Source organism: Haliotis rubra, unplaced genomic scaffold (genome assembly GCF_003918875.1).
Source record: "Haliotis rubra isolate DU_JTF1 unplaced genomic scaffold, ASM391887v1 Scf280, whole genome shotgun sequence".
In the NCBI taxonomy this organism is placed as follows: domain Eukaryota; kingdom Metazoa; phylum Mollusca; class Gastropoda; order Lepetellida; family Haliotidae; genus Haliotis; species Haliotis rubra.
Genome location: NW_025766892.1, coordinates 634,834 through 655,908, shown reverse-complemented (window position 1 = coordinate 655,908; position 21,075 = coordinate 634,834). Strand labels below are relative to the sequence as shown.

Below are 21,075 nucleotides of genomic sequence, written 5' to 3'. Positions count from 1 at the left end.
AAACAGTTGGATAAACTATTAGTGTTATATGTGTAGAAACAAACCAGCATACATTATTTTCATATCCGAAGTATATAGATGTACTTTATTAAAATGATAAATGTATTAACATATTGCAAAGAGGTTTGTTTATTAGGATATACATATATATTCTGTGGCATATTGGAATACGTCATTAGGTAAGTAATACCTCTATAAAGCGGGTGTTTTGAAAAAAAGTCAACAAACTCGAGCAAATGATTGACACTAAGGAAATTTGACCGATGAGCTAGGATATGTAATCGTTTTATCAATGGAGCAACTCTTCCCTGAGAATGAATGTTGAAATAATTGAGTTTACAGTTCCAACATGCAACAGAAAGAACCTGTTTGTGACCAACATTTCACCACAAGATGAACTTCATGTTTATGTAAGAGCGGAAATGTTGATATATGAATATACATTTATTTCGTCAGTCGTAAATCTAAAATATAGTTTGTTAGATGACGCCAGTTAGATATACAACAAAGTCATTCTGGCACATATTGATGTTGACAGCAATTTATCATTAATTGAACAGTACGTGCGAGAGGGGCGGTGGGGTAGCCTAGTGGTTAAAGCGTTGGCTCGTCACGCCGAAGACCCGGGTTCGAATCTCCACATTGGTAACCAAACTCACACAGTCAGTCAGTATTCATGCGAGCTCCAAGTGGTCTAATGGTTACTACAGTAGACGGTGCTGTTGTTTTATATATGGTGCCGTTTTAGCTCATAAATCAGTAGCCGTTTTCGCCAGACAAATTTGGTGACGTTCTGCTGTGGTGCCGTTTTAGCTATAACCCGTACGGGAACAATCCCTGTCCACGTAACACTAAAGTATGATAATTAATGGTAGACCAGCTTCTTGATCACCTGGCATTGGTGGCAAAACAGACTACAAAAAAGTCAGTATTGATAATGTATTTATTTGAGTAAAAGTATGAACTGATAATCCCATGAGTTCTTTCATATCAACTCAAAGCAAGTTAAACAATCATATGACTCGTGACTTTTAATCCCATAATCCTGTTGGAACTTAATGATTTATAATATGTTCATTTCTCCTGTTTTGATAAGATCCAATTGCTTACACATCACACAGAAAGGAATAATTAATCTGAAAGTGAAATAGTTTTTATAAATAACTAGAGAACAAGACCTTTTTTATAACAATTGTTGTTGAATTCGTATTGGCAAATAACTGGAGAACAGGATGTTTTTATTACTGAAGATTATTTGAAGTTGAAAGTGAAATAGTATTTATGAAAGACAGTATAAACAAAGTCAATAGAGAACAGGCCTTATTATAACAGTTGTTGTTGAATTAGGTTTAAAAACTGTTGGAGAACAGGATAGTTTTATTACTAAAGATAAAGTGAACTAGTATTTATAAAATACACTATAAACAAAGTAAATAACGTGAGAACAGGATGATTTATAATAGTTTCCCATGACTTTTTTTCCATGACTTTTTTTCCTATGACTTTTTTCCAGATCACCAAAATAGCAGCCCATGTCCCCCTGCTCATAGGAGGGGCGATGGGCTAGCCTGATGGTTAAAGCGTTCACTCATCACGCTGAAGACCCGGGTTCGATTCCCCACATGGGTACAATGTGTGAAGCTCATTTCTGGTGTGCCCCGCCGTGATATTGCTGGAATATTGCTAAAAGCGGCTTAAAACCAAACTCACTCACTGCTCATAAGCACATAGGGCAGCTCAGGGTATGGTATCTCAGTATCGCCACTGTGACATGATGCTTATATTTCAGGACCTGCTTTACGCTACATTCTCCAAGTATGGCCTGTTGTATGAAGTCCAGATATTCCCCACTGCTGGAAGTTGTGGCAGACGTCAAGTTTCTGAATCCCCTGGGTTTTATGCCTTTGTTAAGTTCTACTCCTACAGGTCAGCCGCGAGGGCTAAGGCTGAGTTGAACAACAGGCTGTCTGTTGGAAGCAGCATCTGCAAGGTACAGTGGTTTTTCGTTACTCCATTTTTTAAGGTATTTTGCAGACACACATACTGAATGATTCAATAAATATTTAATAATATTTCAGGGTTTCTAAGTAAGACTCAGATGTGTTTGATTCATGAATGTGTGGGCTTCTTGGATATATAATCACTTTTCATTTTACCCAAGTTATACCCATCCACCACTAAAATGAGAGTCAATAACCAACTATTTCTTGAGACAATATCACAAAATCGTTTTGAAAATGTGAGATTGTTTGTGTGTTTAGAGCTGAGAACAATAAACTTCTTAAAGAATGTTACAATGGTATTTTTATGCAGTCTCATGCTTTGTGTAATGACATGAATATTCTTTCTCAGTTTTTATCCTTTAGCCTGCTGAATTCATTTCAACATAAGGCGTTGTGAAGAGGGTGGGTGATTTCAAGCAGTCGGTGTGTCATTAAATAAGGGACAACAGAAAAAATATTTGGCACATTAATACTAAATAGAATAATAAACATTATTATCCAAAAATATCCTGATAATTTCAAACATTAATGACAAGGCAAACATAAATAATCAGGGGTTCAAAAATCCCATCGCCCCGGGGCCCGGGACAAGTCAGTTTTCATTTCAGGCAATCAAATAATGGTATCTACTTGTCCGTGGGCTACTAGATAATTTCCACTTATGGTTTCAAACTGCAAATAAACTTGGATTTAATTTCATATCTGCTCAAAATGTAGCTAAATGTCACATTTCGCAATGATAATAAAGTAGAGTTATCTTTCTTTGCTATTTATCACTTTTCAATAAATAGTCCATTGAACATTAACATCAAATACCGTGTTGATTTATTCTTTCATAATTACATCATCATTATTATTTCATAAAATCTCGGCAAGTGGAAAATTAGTCAGGACAAGTTACTTTCTTAAAGTCACTTGCCCTGTGTCAATTTTGCTGAACTTACCTGAATTCCTTGATTGACAGTTGAATGCGTATCGTATAAGGAACCTGAATAAATAGTTAAATTAGTGAAAATCTATTTTAATATCCTTTATTTCTTATTTCCGATATCTCAGAATTATCTGGCTTTAAATTCGTATATTTGTATCTGCAAATATCAGCGTGACAGCAACTTAAAACATTTCTGAAAAGAAATAATCGAAAACGTTCGTCGTAAACAAATTGTATTTTCAATGTCATCATATATCTTATTCAAATGACACTGTAATGTTTATTCCAACATGTCATATCATAAAACTTGCGGAATAAAATACATGATTTATTATTTGCGGCTGTGTGCCGAGACATTTGGCGAACACATATTTAATTTGCAGGCGTTTCATTTTAAGGTACATAGACTAATTGAAGATGATATATTTAGAAAGATGAGAATTACTGCATTCCATACATAATTCAAATAACACATAAATCCGACTTGTTGAATAATTATTGCAAGTTTTATTTGGGGATGTCATTATGCTTCTCTCCTGTCGATTGGGTTCGAAAGTAGCATTGAGAGGATTAAAAAGTAGAGTAATGATATTTTCCCAGTCTGCTAGGTTTGAGGTACTTCTGTTCATGCAGCTGCATGTTGTTGTATCCTGGCTTTGTTACACTCTCCACCTATATTGTGTAGGTAGCATTTGCAAAGAGAAGAAAGGGAGATAACCAGATCACTACTCTCTCACTGGTCAAGTGTCAGGAACTAGCCAGCTACTATCTGGGATTCAATGGCTGGTCCAGCAATATTCAAATAGTGAGTACTGCTCTTGTAAACACTGAATTCAATGATTTGCTAATCTCTCTCAGGTTAAAGATTGAAGGCATCAAAGGAACATGATTTAGAGTGGGTTTCTAAAAAGTGTCCTCACATCTACATTGTAGAGATAAGAACATGGAATTTAAAAAAAACTTATCAAGAGTATGTCAAAATTATATCCTAAAGCAGTTTTTCAACCACATTTTAGAATAATTATTGCATAACCTTGTATTAGCAGAATCATCCCCATTTGTAGAGATATCTGATGGACTGATGTGGAAAATGTTTGATGGACTGATGTGAGATGTATCTGATGGACTGATGTGGGATATATCTGTTTACTGATGTGAGATGTATCTGATAGAGGGATGTGGGATATATCTGATGGACTGATGTGGGATATATCTGATGGACTGATGTGGGATATATCTGATGGACTGATGTGGGATGTATCTGATGGACTGATGTGAGATATATCTGATGGACTGATGTGAGCTGTATCTGATGGACTGATGTTAGATGTATCTGATGGACTGATGTGAGATGTATCTGATGGACTGATGTGAGATATATCTGATGGACTGATGTGGAGATGTATATGGGACTGATGTGATGATCTGATGGACTGATGTGATGGCGATCTGATGGACTGATGTGGGATGTATCTGATGGACTGATGTGAGATGTATCTGATGGACTGATGTGAGATATATCTGATGGACTGATGTGAGATGTATCTGATGGACTGATGTGAGATATATCTGATGGACTGATGTGAGATATATCTGATGGACTGATGTGAGATGTATCTGATGGACTGATGTGAGATATATCTGATGGACTGATGTGGGATGTATCTGATGGACTGATGTGGGATATATCTGATGGACTGATGGATATATCTGATGATGTGGATCGGATGTGGGATATGATCTGATGGACTGATGTGCGATGTATCTGATGGACTGATGTGCAATATATCTGATGGACTGATGTGTGGATGCTCTGATGGAATTTTGTTGTGTCCATTGATCAATTTTATGCAAATATGGACGCAGGAATTTGCGTCCTGTAAATCCCTGTGAGATGCATCTGATGGACTGATGTGAGATGTATCTGATGGACTGATGTGAGATATATCTGATGGACTGATGTGAGATATATCTGATGGACTGATGTGAGATATATCTGATGGACTGATGTGAGATATATCTGATGGACTGATGTGGGATATATCTGATGGACTGATGACCGAGATCAGGGTTTTACCTTGAGGTCTGTTTTTGAGGGTCCCTGGGACTCACACTCTTAATTTTCAGGGGTCCTGGCCAACAAAATTGGGGTCCAGATACTTAAATTTTTATCATTAATACTGTTATTGTCTTGTGTATCATGATCATCACTTTATTTGTTACAGTAATTGAATTGCAAATTATACCATAACCCAGCTAGTAGCAAACTCTTTGATAGCTTAGTGTTACTTGATTGGAATTTTTACAAAAAGTATTTTGACTTCTGCGTCCCTGTGGATGCTCTCATCAATTTTGTTGTGTCCATTCTCAATTTTTATGCAAATAGGACGCAGGAATTCGCATCCTGTAAATCCCTGTGAGATGCATCTGATGGACTGATGTGAGATGTATCTGATGGACTGATGTGAGATATATCTGATGGACTGATGTGGGATATATCTGATGGACTGGTGTGGGATATATCTGATGGACTGATGTGGGATATATCTGATAGTCGGATGTGGGATATTCTGATGGACTGATGTGCGATGGATCTGATGGACTGATGTGCAATGTATCTGATGACTGATGTGCGATGTATCTGATGGACTGATGTGAGATGCATCTGATGGACTGATGTGAGATATATCTGATGACTGATGTGAGATATATCTGATGGACTGATGTGGGATATATCTGATGGTCTGATGTGAGTTGTATCTGATGGACTGATGTGGGATATATCTGATGGACGGATGTGGGATATATCTGATGGACTGATGTGAGATATATCTGATGGACTGATGTGGGATGTATCAGATGGGTTGTTGTAAGATGTATAATGGAAGGACTGACATGGGATATGTATGGTATGGACTGATGTGGTATATATATGGGATGGACTGATGTGGTATATATATGGGATGGACTGATGTGGTATATATGTAGTTGACTGATGTGGTATATATATGGGATGGACCAATGTGGTATATATATGGGATAGACTGATGTGGTATATATATGGGATGGACCGATGTGGTATATATATGGGATGGACTGATGTGGTATATATATATGGGATGGACTGATGTGGTATATATATGTGATAGACTGATGTATATATATGGGATGGACTGATGTGGTATATATATGGGATGGACTGATGAGTGGTATATATGTAGTCGACTGATGTGGTATATATATATGGGATGGACTGATGTGGTATATGTATGGGATGGACCGATGTGGTATATATATGGGATGGACTAATGTTGGATATATATGGGATGGACCAATGTTGGATATATATGGGATGGACCAATGTTGTATATATATGGGATATGGTATATATGTAGTCGACTGATGTGGTATATATATATGGTATGGACTGATGTGGTATATATATGGGATGGACTGATGTGGTATATATATGGGATGGACTGATGTGGTATATATGTAGTTGACTGATGGCATATATATATGGGATGGACTGATGTGAGATATATATGATGGACCGATGTGAGATATATCTGGATGGACTGATGTGATATATATATATGGATGGACTGATGTGGTATATATATGATGGACTGATGTGAGTATATATATGATGGACTGATGTGGTGATATATATGGAATGCACTGATGTGATATATATATGGGATGGACTGATGTGGTATATATATGGGATGGACTGATGTATATAAATCTGATGGACTGATGTGGATATATATGGGATGGACTGATGTGGTATATATGTAGTTGACTGATGATGATATATATATGGATGGACAGATCTGATGTATATATATATGGGATGGACTGATCTGGTATAAATATGGGATGGACTGATCTGATGGATATATATGGGATGGACTGATGTGATGTATATGATGGACTACGATGGATGTATCTGATGGACTGATATATGTATGGATGGACTGATGTGGTATATATGGATATATGGGATGGACTGATATGGTATATATGGACTGATGGATATATATGGGATGGACTGATGTTATATATGGATGGACTGAAGTGGTATATATATATGGGTTGGACTGATGTGGTATATATATGTGGGATGGACCAATGTTGGATATATATGGGATGGACTGACTTAGCATTATATCTAGTCAACTGATGTGGTATATATATGGATGGACTGATGTGGATATATATGGGATGGACTGATGTGAGATGTATGTGATGGACATGTATCTGATGGACTGATGGACTGATGGACTGATGTGAGATGATCTGATGCACTGATGTGGGATGGATCTGATGGACTGATGAGATGTATGTGATGGACTGATGTATGGATGTGGATGGATCGATGGATATATCTGATGGACTGATGTGAGATGATCTGATGGACTGATGTAGATGATCTGATGGACTGATGAGATGCATTATGATGGACTGATGGGATGAATCTGATGGACTGATGGGATATATCTGATGGACTGATGGAGATGATCTGATGGATGATGTGAGATGTATCTGATGGACTGATGTGAGATGTATCTGATGGACTGATGAGAGTATATATCTGATGGACTGATGTGGTAGATGTATCTGATGGACTGATGTGGGATGTATCTGATGGACTGATGTGGTAGATATATCTGATGGACTGATGTGAGATATATCTGATGGACTGGATGTGGTATATATCTGATGGACTGATGTCAGATGTATCTGATGGACTGATGGATGTTTGTGAGATGTATCTGATGGACTGATTTAGAGGATATGTATCTGATGGACTGATGTGAGATGTATCTGATGGATCGATGTCAGATGTATCTGATGGACTGATGAGATGATCTAGGACCTGATGGAGACTGATGGACTGATGTGATGTATGTGATGGACTGATGTGAGATGTATGTGATGAACTGATGTGGGATATATCTGATGGACTGATGAGATACCTGATGAACTGATGTGGATGTATCTGATGGACTGATGTGGAGATGGATCTGGATGGACTGATGAGATATATCTGATGGACTGGATGTAGGATGTATCTGATGGACTGATGAGATGATCTGATGGACTGATGTCAGGATATCTGACACTGATGGATATATCTGATGGACTTGATGAGATGTATGGATGGACTGATGAGATGTATGATGAACTGATGTGGATGTATCTGATGGACTGATGTGGATGGATCTGATGGACTGATGTGGATGTATCTGATGGACTGATGTGAGATGCACCCTGATGGACCGATGTGGGATGTATCGATGGACTGATGTGGGATGGATTCTGATGAGACTGATGTCGATGTATGTGATGGACTGATGTCGATGTATCTGATGGACTGATGAGAGATGTATCCTGATGGACTGATGTCGCGATATCTGATGGACTGATGTGAGATGTATCTGATGGACTGATGGCTAGGATGTATCCTGATGGACTGATGTGAGAGATGAATCTGATGTACTGATGTGGGATATATCTGATGGACTGATGTCAGATGTATGTATCTGATGGAGCCGGATGTAGAGATGTATCTGATGGACAGATGTGGGATGGATTCGATGGACTGATGAGGATGTATATCTGATGTAAATTGATGTGGGATATATCTGATGAATGACTGGATGTCAGAATGTATCTGATGGACTTGCCGATGTATCTGATGGATGGATCTGATGGATCTGATGGACTGATTTTGAGATATAATCTGATGGACTTGATGCGGATGTATCTGACGATGAACGGATGTGGGATGTATCTGATGGACGGATGTGAGATGTATTATCAGATGGGTTATTTGCTTAGGATATATAATGGATGGACTGACCTAGGATATGTCTGGCATCGACTGACCTTTGACTGACTGAGTATGGTTTCTGCCCTTTATAATATTCCAACATATCATATGGGGGATGAAATGGACCGACACATTGTGCCCATGTGGGGATATATATGGGATGGACTGATGTAGTATATATATATGGGATGGACTGATGTGGTATATATATGTGATAGACTGATGTATATATATGGGATGGACTGATGTAAGGTATATATATGGGATGGACTGATGTAGGTATATATGTGAGATGGACTGATGTGGGTATATATATATGGGATGGACTGATGTGGTATATGTATGGGATGGACCGATGTGGTATATATATGGGATGGACTAATGTTGGATATATATGGGATGGACCAATGTTGGATATATATGGGATGGACCAATGTTGTATATATATGGGATGTGTGGTATATAATAATAAGTGGAAGCTGATTGATGTGGTATATATATATATGGTATGGACTGATGTGGTAGATATATGGGATGGACTGATGTGGTATATATATGGGATGGACTGATGTGGTATATATGTAGTTGACTGATGTGGTATATATATGGGATAGACCTGATGTGGTATATATATGGGATGGACCGATGTGGTATATATATGGGATGGACTGATGTGGTATATATATATGGGATGGACTGATGTGGTATATATATGGGATGGACTGATGTGGTATATATATGGGATGGACTGATGTGGTGTATATATGGAATGCACTGATGTGGTATATATATGGGATGGACTGATGTGGTATATATATAGGGATGGACTGATGTATATAAATGGGATGGACTGATGTGGTATATATATGGGATGGACTGATGTGGTATATATGTAGTTGACTGATGTGATATATATATGGGATGGACAGATCTGGTATATATATATGGGATGGACTGATCTGGTATAAATATGGGATGGACTGATCTGGTATATATATGGGATGGGCTGATCTGGTATATATATGGGATGGGCTGATCTGGTATATATATGGGATGGACTGATGTGGTATATATATATTGGGATGGACTGATATGGTATATATGTAGTCGACTGGAGTGGTATATATATGGGATGGACTGATGTTATATATGGGATGGACTGAAGTGGTATATATATATGGGTTGGACTGATGTGGTATATATGTGGGATGGACCAATGTTGGATATATATGGGATGGACTGACTTGGCATATATGTAGTCAACCGATGTGGTATATATATGGAATGGACTGATGTGGAATATATATGGGATGGACTGATGTGAGACATATGTGATGGACCAATGTGGGATATATAGTTGTTCGACAGATAGGGGATATATGTGATGGACTGACGTTGGATATATGTCGGGTGTGATATGAGATACTTGGGATGGGCTAACGTGGGATATATGTGTGTCGGATCCATGTTGAATACATATAAGGAACTGATGTAACGGATTTGTTCAGTTGGAGGAAGACAAGGAGTGTGTACAACCTGATGGTGACCTCAAGAAGATCAAATACTTCTGTAGTGTGAGACTAGATCTCACTAATCAGGATCTCTCTTGTGATGGCATTGGTGCCTGGGAGGAAACTTGTTCCAAAAATGGTGAGCTTTAAAGTCATACTTTAACAAAAAAAACTTTTATTCACACCACTTAGTTATATCATAGATGCCTGTAAATATCAAAGACTGGACCTAATGCTTCTAACAAAGATGGGGCGGTGGGGTAGCCTAGTGGTTAACGCGTTCGCTCGTCACGCCGAAGACCCGGGTTCAATTCCCCACATGGGTATAATGTGTGAAGCCCATTTCTGGTGTCGCCCACCGTGATATTGCTGGAATATTGCTAAAAGCGACGTAAAACTAAACTCAATCACTCACTCTAACAAAGAGAATGAGGTTACCCTCATCATTTTAGAAAAGGAGTGTGCTTTTAAAGAATGGATGAAATGATTGAAAAATGCAATAGTTTCATTGATGTACGTAGATCAATATCCAACTATGCTTCCTGCATACAGATGTGGCAGGTCGAGGAGGGTTACTGGCCAAAGTCCAGAAGACGGCACACAAACGGGCAATGGAAAATGCATTCTCCAAACTTGTGATCATCTCCCTGTCTAACGGGAAGGTATCAGTGGAGGTCAACACTACACGCACTGACCAGATCCTTCGGGAAAACACAGTAGACGAGGCACAGTTACTCAAGGTTTGTATCTTATAGACTCAATGATTGGACGTTGCAGTCATGGCATGGTTATTTGCAAGTTGCACTTTGTACCCAGTACTTATACTAGGATTCAAAGAAAAAATATGTTCACTTGATCCATGTTTGTAGAGGATGCATGACCTGTTCAGCATACATTAATGAAAAGTAAGTCTAATTAATTTTGTTACGATTATGTTATATCAAAATTCAGACCGAGCGGAGGTATTTGATGTCATGGTGTCATACCAAAAGATGTAAAAATATGGTACTTGTTATTACCCAGCAATTGAGGATGAAAACAGTTAAAGGTCGGCTCTTGGTGTCTGAGCTAGGTATGAAATTTATCTCAGTGATAACATGTTATATCAGAAGTGTAAAACCAACAAAAACTAATGTGGGGCGGAAAATACGACACAAGGAGGTTGAGTTGTCAGTTCATCTTTTTAATACTGTCAACTTGTGACAACGCATAGAAAAAAACCCAGGTGACCTGCTCAACAGCGAGGACAAGCACGGAGTCACATCCGTCACAACTGGCGTTCAAGTTACATGAATTTATGGGTTGAAAGGTGGATAAACGTTAGCGATAGTGGAGCGAGAGTTCTGCGGCCTGCCTCGGCAGCGATGCTTACTTCTGCGCGTAATTGGCGATTGTCGCAAAATAGTTTACAATTTAAAATATTCTAGTGAAGATGGATCGATTAAGTAGCCAAATATTAGTAACTATAAAGATATGAGGGAATATTACGAAAACAATACTGGAATTAATTATTTGTAAGTTGCAAAATCCGCGGAATTTGCGAAGATAGGCGAGAGTTAGCGAGCTATTTTTGAAACTTGAAACTCTCTTCACACTCCCCTGCTGAATTAGTTGGCTCCGACAACTAACTAGATACCAGCGTTACAAATATTCAACAAAGGCTGAATAACAGGATGTACAAAACAAGAAAAATATCTAACTACTCTTATCTCTTTGCTACCTCAAACATCCGTTACAGAGTTGGAACAACAAAGAACTCTGTCTAAAACTCAAAGCATTACGCAGCACTTGCATCGACTCTGCAAGACACAATCATGGAACTGGTTTCTGCACTCTAAGAGCGAGAATGTATCTCGGTCTAAGTTACATACTTAGAACCAATAAACACTAAAGTTTGCCGTGAAGCAAATCACACATTGTCTAAAATATCTAGTAATTCTAACACATATAACAACTGAGTTGAATGATCCTTCTCCATCCTCCCCTGCTGGAAGATGACCAACGTCATGTTTTTCTAATTTTCAGTCATGGACGTAAAGAAGACAAGATTCAGGCAATCCTTCAGCCTGAGTAGCAACCTTTTCTCCTTCTACCACTTCCTCCTCAATTACGTCAGCTTCAGTTCTGGGTTCATGTCCTTCACCAGAGCTTTTGAATCCAGGATTTCCCATCTATGAATCGACTTCTCCTTGTCCCCATTCAGTGATTTGACGATGTAAACAGATGGCTCAATTTTACTGATTACTTTGAATGGTTCTGGATTCCAAATATCGTGTAACTTGTGCCTCCCTTGGAAGTGATTTTTGATGAAGACTCTGGCACCAATCGGAAGTTCGAGATCAACTGGATTCTTGTTCAGGCTTTTCAGCCTTTTGAGAGCCTCTTCTTCTGTACGTTCCCTGGCTTGTTGGAATGCAGTTTGGAGACGGTTCTGATGTTCAGTCACCCACTCCATCTCAGATGTTTCTAAAGCTTCTCCTAGCAGTAAATCAAGGGGAAGTCTTGGATCTCTGCCATAGAAGAGATAGAATGGAGAGTATCTGGTGGTGGCATGTGTAGTGCAGATGTAATCAAATATGAGCTTCGGCAATAGTTGTGGTCATTTTGTCTTTCGTTCTGGTGGCAACGTTCACAGCATATTGTGCATGGTCCGATTTTATCGTTCGCATTGTACATTTCCCTCTGGTCTTTGTATTCTTGACTCCATAGATACTACACAACTCACGAATTAGCTTACTCTCAAAACATCTCCCTTGATCACTGTGAAGCCGATGTACCCCAAACTTGACAAAACTTTCTTTAACAAGGGTTTTGGCAACAGTCTTTGCAGATTGATCTTTTGTTGGATAGGCTTGGGTGTATTTAGTGAACACATGTGTTAAGACAAGGAAGTTCTCATATCCGTTGTATCCTCTTTCTAAAAGCGTAAATTCCATGGCTAGAATTTCCAAAGGTTTTCTGGCATTGATAGAACCAAGGGTTGGCTTTACATTGGGACCATGCTTCCCAAGCTAAATTGCTCACATGTCTGACAGTAGGAGTCAACGTCTCTAGTCATATATGGCCAGTAGCATCTGGATTTCAAAATAGAGAGAGTTCTATCTGTGCTCTGATGTCCACTCTCATCATGACATGCCTTCAAGATTCTTCCTCTCAATTTCTTTGGGACAACAGAGAATCAGCATTCTTGTTCTTCTTTCCTGACCTGTGGCGTATCGTCAAATTGAACTGAGCTAATTCACCAATCCACCTGCGTCTCTGTAGCACCAAGTTTAGCGAAGTTTGGACGCTAACTCAAGGGGTCATTATCCGTTATAAACAGTACACTGTGCACCAAGTAAAGAAATCCCTGTACTTCTCTGTAGCAGCCCATCTCAGCGCAACCAGTTCTAATTTCATACTGCTGTAGTTTGTCATGTTCTTCTCAACAGCGAATTAGCGGTGTGACCGACTAAGCGTAACTCAGCACAGTTTTCCCTGTCTCCTGGTCCTGTGAAAGCACAGCTCCAAGACCATCATGACTGGCGTCGACTTCAGGATATATGGTCTTGAAAATCTGGGTGTCCAAGGACAGGTGCCGTCGAATCAATTTCTGCTTCAGCTCTTCAAAGGCCTTATCACCGCGAGGCTGTCCCAAGCAGAAATACCTTGGCCACTGCTGAGTTTACAGCTTGCCTTTCTTCTTGAGGGGTATTCCATGCAACAGAGAGGTGCAAGGGTGCTGCTATACTTGCAAATGATGGAGCCGAATTTCCTGTAGTACCCAGCTAAGCCCAGAAATCCCACGAAGCTGTGTCTCGGTTTTGAAGCAGACCATTCAACCACTGCTTGGATTTTGCTTTGATCGGGTGATATGCCTTCTTTGGATATGTAGTGCCCAAGATACCCGAAGTTTCTCTTTAAACAGCTGGCACTTCTCAGGCTTCACTTTGAGGTTAAATTTGGCAGAGTCTTGTCAGGACCATGTCTAATCTTTGTAGCGTTTCTTCAAGGTAGTGCCAAAAATGAGGATGTCATCCAGGTAGATGAGGGCGGTTTGAAAATTTTCATCGCCAAAGATTTTATCCATCAGCCTCATGAAGGTTCCATGGGCTCCTGTTAGATCCAAATGGCATTAAGTAAAAGTACTCATACAATCCACCAGTACCAGTTCTAAATGCAGTCTTTTCTATATCGTCCTCTGCAACAGCTATTTGGTTGAATCCGTTAATGCGAGATCAAGGCTACAGAAGTACTTGGCACCTTTGAGGACGGTAAGGGCTTCATCTATCGTGGGAGGGTAGGCATCCTTCCTGGTCTTAGAATTCAGCGATAATCACAACAAATCCTAAGTTTGTTACCTTTCCTTACTAGCACAATAGGAATCTGCGTAGGGGCTTGAGGACTCTCGGATTACTCCCTTCTCTAAGGATTTACTGATGTAGTCACGGACTTCTTGCCATTAAGCCTGGAGGGATTCTTCTGTGAGGAATTAGCACAGGTGCATCGTCGGTAGTGATGATCGATGTTTGATGGCATCCACAGAACCCAATGTCATCGTCATCTTTACTGAATGTGGTTGAGTGTTTGTAAAGAAGCTCTTGAAGCGTGTGCCTGCAGTCTGATGGTAAGTTGCTGTTTACATCCATTCTCTGTAATAGGCTGTCAACAAGCTGGTCATTCAGTTTGGATGGACTTGCTTCAGTGACTAGTACTTCTTCACAGCTGACCTCCACCAAGTCAATGTTTGGTTCAATGTTGGCCTCATTTAAAACTCCGATCAGGGTTCTTGGCTTCATGTAGATGTCGGCATCACTGAAGTTGGCAAGCTGCACAGGGATAACACCAGTGTGGTCAACAGTGACAACAGATTTTCCTACCCGAAAGGCCTCTGGGAAGGGAAGTGATGTCTTCTCAACTAAAGCTGTGTAGGGTAATTTGGAGGGGCTGACTCTACATTCTACTACTTGGAGGGATCTTGCAGGGATGATGATAGGTTTGTTCTTTTAAGCCAAGCAAAGCGAATCTTCTTGTCAGTTCTCTGTATTTCTTGATAGAGGGCCAAAATGTTTGAAAGGGAGTCCAGAATTTTAAGATTTTCATTCTTGACTTTTAGTTTCATTTCTTTCAGAGCATTAGATCCAAGAACTCCAGGGACTTCTGTCTTCCGTTCTCTCATGGCATCATCCACTGGATCCTTGACAACGAGAAAGCAAACTGATCCAAAACTTTGATTGTAGACTGAAACATCCAATGAGATGAGGCCCAAGTAGGGTATACTGTGGCCAGCTGGCTGCAGTCAACCCGGATAAACTGTCCCATGTCCAGAAGACCTGTTGATTCCAAGTTCTCCCTGTAGAATGATTCTGTGATAGTGGAGACTTGGGCACCAGTATCAATGAGGCTCTTCATCCTGACTCCGCCAACTACCAATTCAGCCACTGGGCATGTCCCTACTATCCTAGACAAGGGTGGACCTTCATCGACATGAATATGTTCCACTCCCACCGTGTGGTCCTCCACAGCAGGATCGACTAGTTTGACGGCTGACTTCTAGCTGGGCAGTTACGCTGCATGTGACCTAGTTGTCCACAGGTCCAGCACTTCCTCTCCCTACTTCCACGTGGTCTGTATCTCATCAACTTCGTTGATTTGTTGCTGTTGTTTTTCAATGAGGTCAGCTTGGCGTTTTACAATGTCCTCCATGTTGGCGTGATGTTCCTCCACAGAGACCTTGTCCCTGGCAGCTGTGGCATATGACCCTCTCCACTCAATCAAGCGGTCGCGCAGGTCGAGGAACTTCGAGATCCGGTTGTTCCTTAGTGAGGCGCCCATATCTCCCGTTTGATGATGTCATTGCTTGCTGCCTCTGCAAACTGGCTCTTCAGGGCACTCTTCCTCTGACCCAAGAAGGCTGGCTCAATCTCGGTGATTTGATGCGTATAGATCAATCAAGTCCAGCGACAAGGTAATAAGATCTTGGCCCTGCTTCTGACGATGTGAATAGAAGCGATGCTGAGCCGTGGGCAAGTCACTGCCTCCTCCAAACACCTTCCGCAGTACTTTTATTATTTCTGTCGGCGATTCCTTTACAACCGACCCTCGCCAAAATCTCCTGTCGTGCTCTGCCTCCGAGGTGTTGGCAGAGGAGGAGAAGAGCATGCTCCTCATCACCCAGTTTCCTTGCCTCTCACGGTGCACCTTCGTCAAGCAACCATTCTTGAGGGTGGCGTCTCCTGCCTTCATTGGCTTGTCCTTAAAGATGGTCAGTTGGCGTCCAGTGGCTACCACGAGGGATTTGGGGGGACGATTAGCAAACAACTGCTGTTGTTCCTTCAGCTGGATCCTCATCCTGGCCAGCTCTTCCTCCAAAGCGAGAGAGATCCTCCGGGGTTGATGCTGGGGACATCGTCGCTGCTGTGAGGTGACTTTGGTAGGCTCATGATTCAAGGCTTAAAAAAAACTACTTCAAAGAAAGTCAAATATGATATTCGAAACATCACACAAAACAGTACTGTTGGACACAATCATACAATCTTAGCCACATTATCAATTGTCCTTTGATGCTCAGTGACCATACTATTACACCACGGAACACAGTCTGTCCTGGCACTTTCATTCTTCAGAAGCGATGACATCTCAAATGTCGTAGTCCTCTCTTGGGCTGCCATCCTGCGACGTCATCCTGTACTCACTCTGGGGGTTTCCAGCATTGCCTGTGTCATCCCACTTCTGACACCAAAAGTTGTGGGGCGGAAAATACGACACAAGGAGGTTGAGTTGTCAGTTCATCTTTTTAATACTCTCAACTTGAGACAACGCAGAGAAAAACCCCAGGTGACCTGCTCAACAGCGAGGACAAGCACGGAGTCACATCCGTCACCACTGGCGTTCAAGTTACATGAATTAATAGGTTGAAAGACGGATAAACGTGAGCGATAGTGGAGCGAGAGTTCTGCGGCCTGCCTCGGCGAAAACGTGCTTACTTCTGCCGCATGTCGTGACGATTGTCGCAAAATAGTTTACAATTTAAAATATTCTAGTGAAAGATGGATCGATTCGTAGCCAAATATTAGTAACTATAAAAGATATGAGGAATATTACGAAAACAATACTGGAATTAATTATTTGTAAGTTGCAAGATCACGGAATTTGCCGAAGATAGGCGAAGTTAACGAGCTATTTTTTTTTGAAACTTGAAACTCTCTTCACACTAATACAAACAGCCACTCACACACGTGTACAGCTACATAAGGGCAATAATCTTGAACAGGACGTTAATCCCCATATCACTTCACCTAGTCAAGTCATGGCATTTAACAAATGGCCTAAAATCAAGAAGACTTGTTTGCACAGGCTTATTAGGTCTGTTTGATTAAAAACAGCCAAAAAAATTTAAGCAGTCATGCCAGTATATAATCATAGCTTCATCAGTAGAGGTGTGTGCCGATACAGAAATTTCATGATACGATACATATCGCGATATCTTGATTACAGAGGATCTCAGCACACTAGACTACTAGAAATTCCACCTTAACATAGATATACGAAAACAATCAGCCCCTGGTAAATGTTGAAGGGACCCAGATTCAAAATCCGACATGGTTACAGTGTCTCTCCACCATCTTGATATTGCTGAATTGATGATAAAAGCTCGTAAAAACCTCACTGACAGCCCACTTGGAATTGATGGGCTTAAGGGTAAATAGAACAGGTGGCCTTGCCTCTGTGACATGGTCTATAGCATGTCATCAAAATCAGACAGGAAGGACATTGTTCATTATTACAACCACTAGTGTGCCTGACCCACTCTCCTTTTACTTAATAGCCAACTGTTACAAGGGCAGCCCTACACTGTGTACACCAGTATGTCTATTCATGTTGTGTTTTAGGTGAATGAGCTGGGCGAGGAGCCGAAGAAGGGAGGAGGCTGATATAGATGACATCAACCTGCAGATGCTCCAGGAGCTGGAGGGACCCAGACTGAGACAGAATCAAGTCAACTGTGTCATCAAATGCATTTTCTTTACATTCATTACCATCATCTTCATATGCTTTGAGATTTGTAGTGTGTGTTGAGTGCAAACTTGTGTTTGACCATTTGCCCCGGAAGCTGTTAATGAAGTCTGTGGCCCTCATGATATATATCAGGTTGGCGTCCGGCCCCATCTTTGGGTTTTCGTAAAATGACGGGCTGGATGATATAAGCATAATTGTTTTATAGGGAGGTGCACCACTTGCTTACCCAGCCAACAAAACGTATGGGTGCGTCCCAGGGATGTATGTCTATATGATCCTGGAGAAACCAACAATACATATCTTGTTTTCTCATCACTTGATGTTTTTGTTTATATTTGAGTTGATATAATTTTCGGATGCTGCTGGTCATAATGCCAGTCACTGGTTTGTCTGACCAGGCGCTAGGAACCTTAGGCATGTAATGTAGCTTGGTGGTATGCATCTGAAAGCATTCTTCAGAAGCGATGACATCTCAAATGTCGTAGTCCTCTCTTGGGCTGCCATCCTCGCGACGTCATCCTGTACTCACTCTGGGGGTTTCCAGCATTGCCTGTGTCATCCCACTTCTGACACCAAAAGTTGTGGGGCGGAAAATACGACACAAGGAGGTTGAGTTGTCAGTTCATCTTTTTAATACTGTCAACTTGTGACAACGCAGAGAAAAACCCCAGGTGACCTGCTCAACAGCGAGGACAAGCACGGAGTCACATCCGTCACAACTGGCGTTCAAGTTACATGAATTTATGGGTTGAAAGGTGGATAAACGTTAGCGATAGTGGAGCGAGAGTTCTGCGGCCTGCCTCGGCGAAAACGTGCTTACTTCTGCCGCATGTCGTGACGATTGTCGCAAAATAGTTTACAATTTAAAATATTCTAGTGAAAGATGGATCGATTCGTAGCCAAATATTAGTAACTATAAAAGATATGAGGAATATTACGAAAACAATACTGGAATTAATTATTTGTAAGTTGCAAAATCACGGAATTTGCCGAAGATAGGCGAAGTTAACGAGGTCTATTTTTTATTGAAACTTGAAACTCTCTTCACACTAATACAAACAGCCACTCACACACGTGTACAGCTACATAAGGGCAATAATCTTGAACAGGACGTTAATCCCCATATCACTTCACCTAGTCAAGTCATGGCATTTAACAAATGGCCTAAAATCAAGAAGACTTGTTTGCACAGGCTTATTAGGTCTGTTTGATTAAAAACAGCCAAAAAATTTAAGCAGTCATGCCAGTATATAATCATAGCTTCATCAGTAGAGGTGTGACGATACAGAAATTTCATGATACGATACATATCGCGATATCTTGGAACGATACGATGCATATCACGATATGCTATCTTTAGTTATTTTCTTTAAAAAGGTGTATTTTGATAACAAGTAACAGTGTTAATTTTGACATAACCGTCAATTTCTAGTGAAAATTCATAATTTTAAGGTCAACGATACATATCACGATGCGAAAAAAAGTATCGATATATTTATTGTCAGAAAAAGTATCACGATTATCGATACTACGATATCATCAGTATCGTATGTATGGTGACTCCCATTACGCACATACTTGTGTAAATGTCCAGGATATTAAACATCACATTTGAAAGTCACAAGTTCAAGTTCACCCTTCATCGCCTTCTGGGTTCCATTACAGAGGGATCTCAGCACACTAGACTACTAGAAATTCCACACCTTAACATAGATATACAAAACAATCAGCCCCTGGTAAATGTGAAGGACCCAGATTCAAAATCCGACATGGTTACAGTGTCTCTCCACCATCTTGATATTGCTGAATTGATGATAAAAGCTCGTAAAACCTCACTGACAGCCCACTTGGAATTGATGGGCTTAAGGTAAATAGAACAGGTGGCCTTGCCTCTGTGACATGGTCTATAGCATGTCATCAAAATCAGACAGGAAGGACATTGTTCATTATTACAACCACTAGTGTGCCTGACCCACTCTCCTTTACTTAATAGCCACTGTTACAAGGGCAGCCCTACACACTGTGTACACCAGTATGTCTATTCATGTTGTGTTTTAGGTGAATGAGCTGGACGAGGAGCCCGAAGAAGAGGAGGAGGCTGATATAGATGACATCAACCTGCAGATGCTCCAGGAGCTGGAGGACCCAGACTGAGACAGAATCAAGTCAACTGTGTCATCAAATGCATTTTCTTACATTCATTACCATCATCTTCATGTACGAGATTTGTCGTGTGTGTTGAGTGCAAACTTGTGTTTGACCATTTGCCGGAAGCTGTTAATCCAAGTCTGTGGCCCTCATGATATATATCAGGTTGACGTCCGGCCCCATCTTTGGGTTTTCGTAAAATGACAGGCTGTGATATAACATAATTGTTTATAGGGGGAGATACACCACTTGCTTACCCAGCCAACAAAACGCATGGGTCGTCCCAGGGATATGTGTCATATGATCCTGGAGAAACCAACAATACATATCTTGTTTCTCATCACTTCGATGTTTTGTTTATATTTGAGTTGATATCGCTCGGATGCTGCTGGTCATAATGCCAGTCACTGGTTTGTCTGACCCAGGCTAGAACACTTAGGCCGTAATGTAGCTTGGTATGCATCTGAAAGCATGTCAGTTTGTCTTCCTGTGATAACATATATTGAACTTTTCCATGGAGATGTTTAATCAAACAAGATGGTCTGGCCTGTTGAGTGAGTGAGTGAGTGAGTTTGGTTTTACGCCGCTTTTGGCAATATTCCAGCAATATCACGGCGGGGAACACTAGAAATGGGCTTCACACAT

The 21,075-nt window shown here is 40.6% G+C and overlaps 1 protein-coding gene across 1 annotated transcript; it reads left to right on the top strand.

The window, feature by feature from the left end:
* Positions 1-180: 180 nt before the first annotated feature.
* LOC124281225 (RAD52 motif-containing protein 1-like) lies at positions 181-20,773 on the top strand. Its single transcript, XM_046717251.1, has 6 exons — positions 181-410; positions 1,790-1,990; positions 3,620-3,739; positions 10,282-10,423; positions 10,837-11,024; positions 20,341-20,773. The coding sequence occupies exons 1-6, from the start codon at positions 315-317 to the stop codon at positions 20,434-20,436; spliced, it is 843 nt and encodes a 280-aa protein (XP_046573207.1). The 5' UTR covers positions 181-314; the 3' UTR covers positions 20,437-20,773.
* Positions 20,774-21,075: the final 302 nt, after the last annotated feature.

Coding starts and splice junctions, on each gene's coding strand:
- LOC124281225 (XM_046717251.1), top strand. CDS start 315: ATGAATGTTGAAATAATTGAGTTTACAGTTCCAACATGCAACAGAAAG. Junction 3,740..10,281: donor GGTCCAGCAATATTCAAATA/GTGAGTACTGCT, acceptor GGATTTGTTCAG/TTGGAGGAAGACAAGGAGTG. Junction 10,424..10,836: donor GGAAACTTGTTCCAAAAATG/GTGAGCTTTAAA, acceptor TCCTGCATACAG/ATGTGGCAGGTCGAGGAGGG.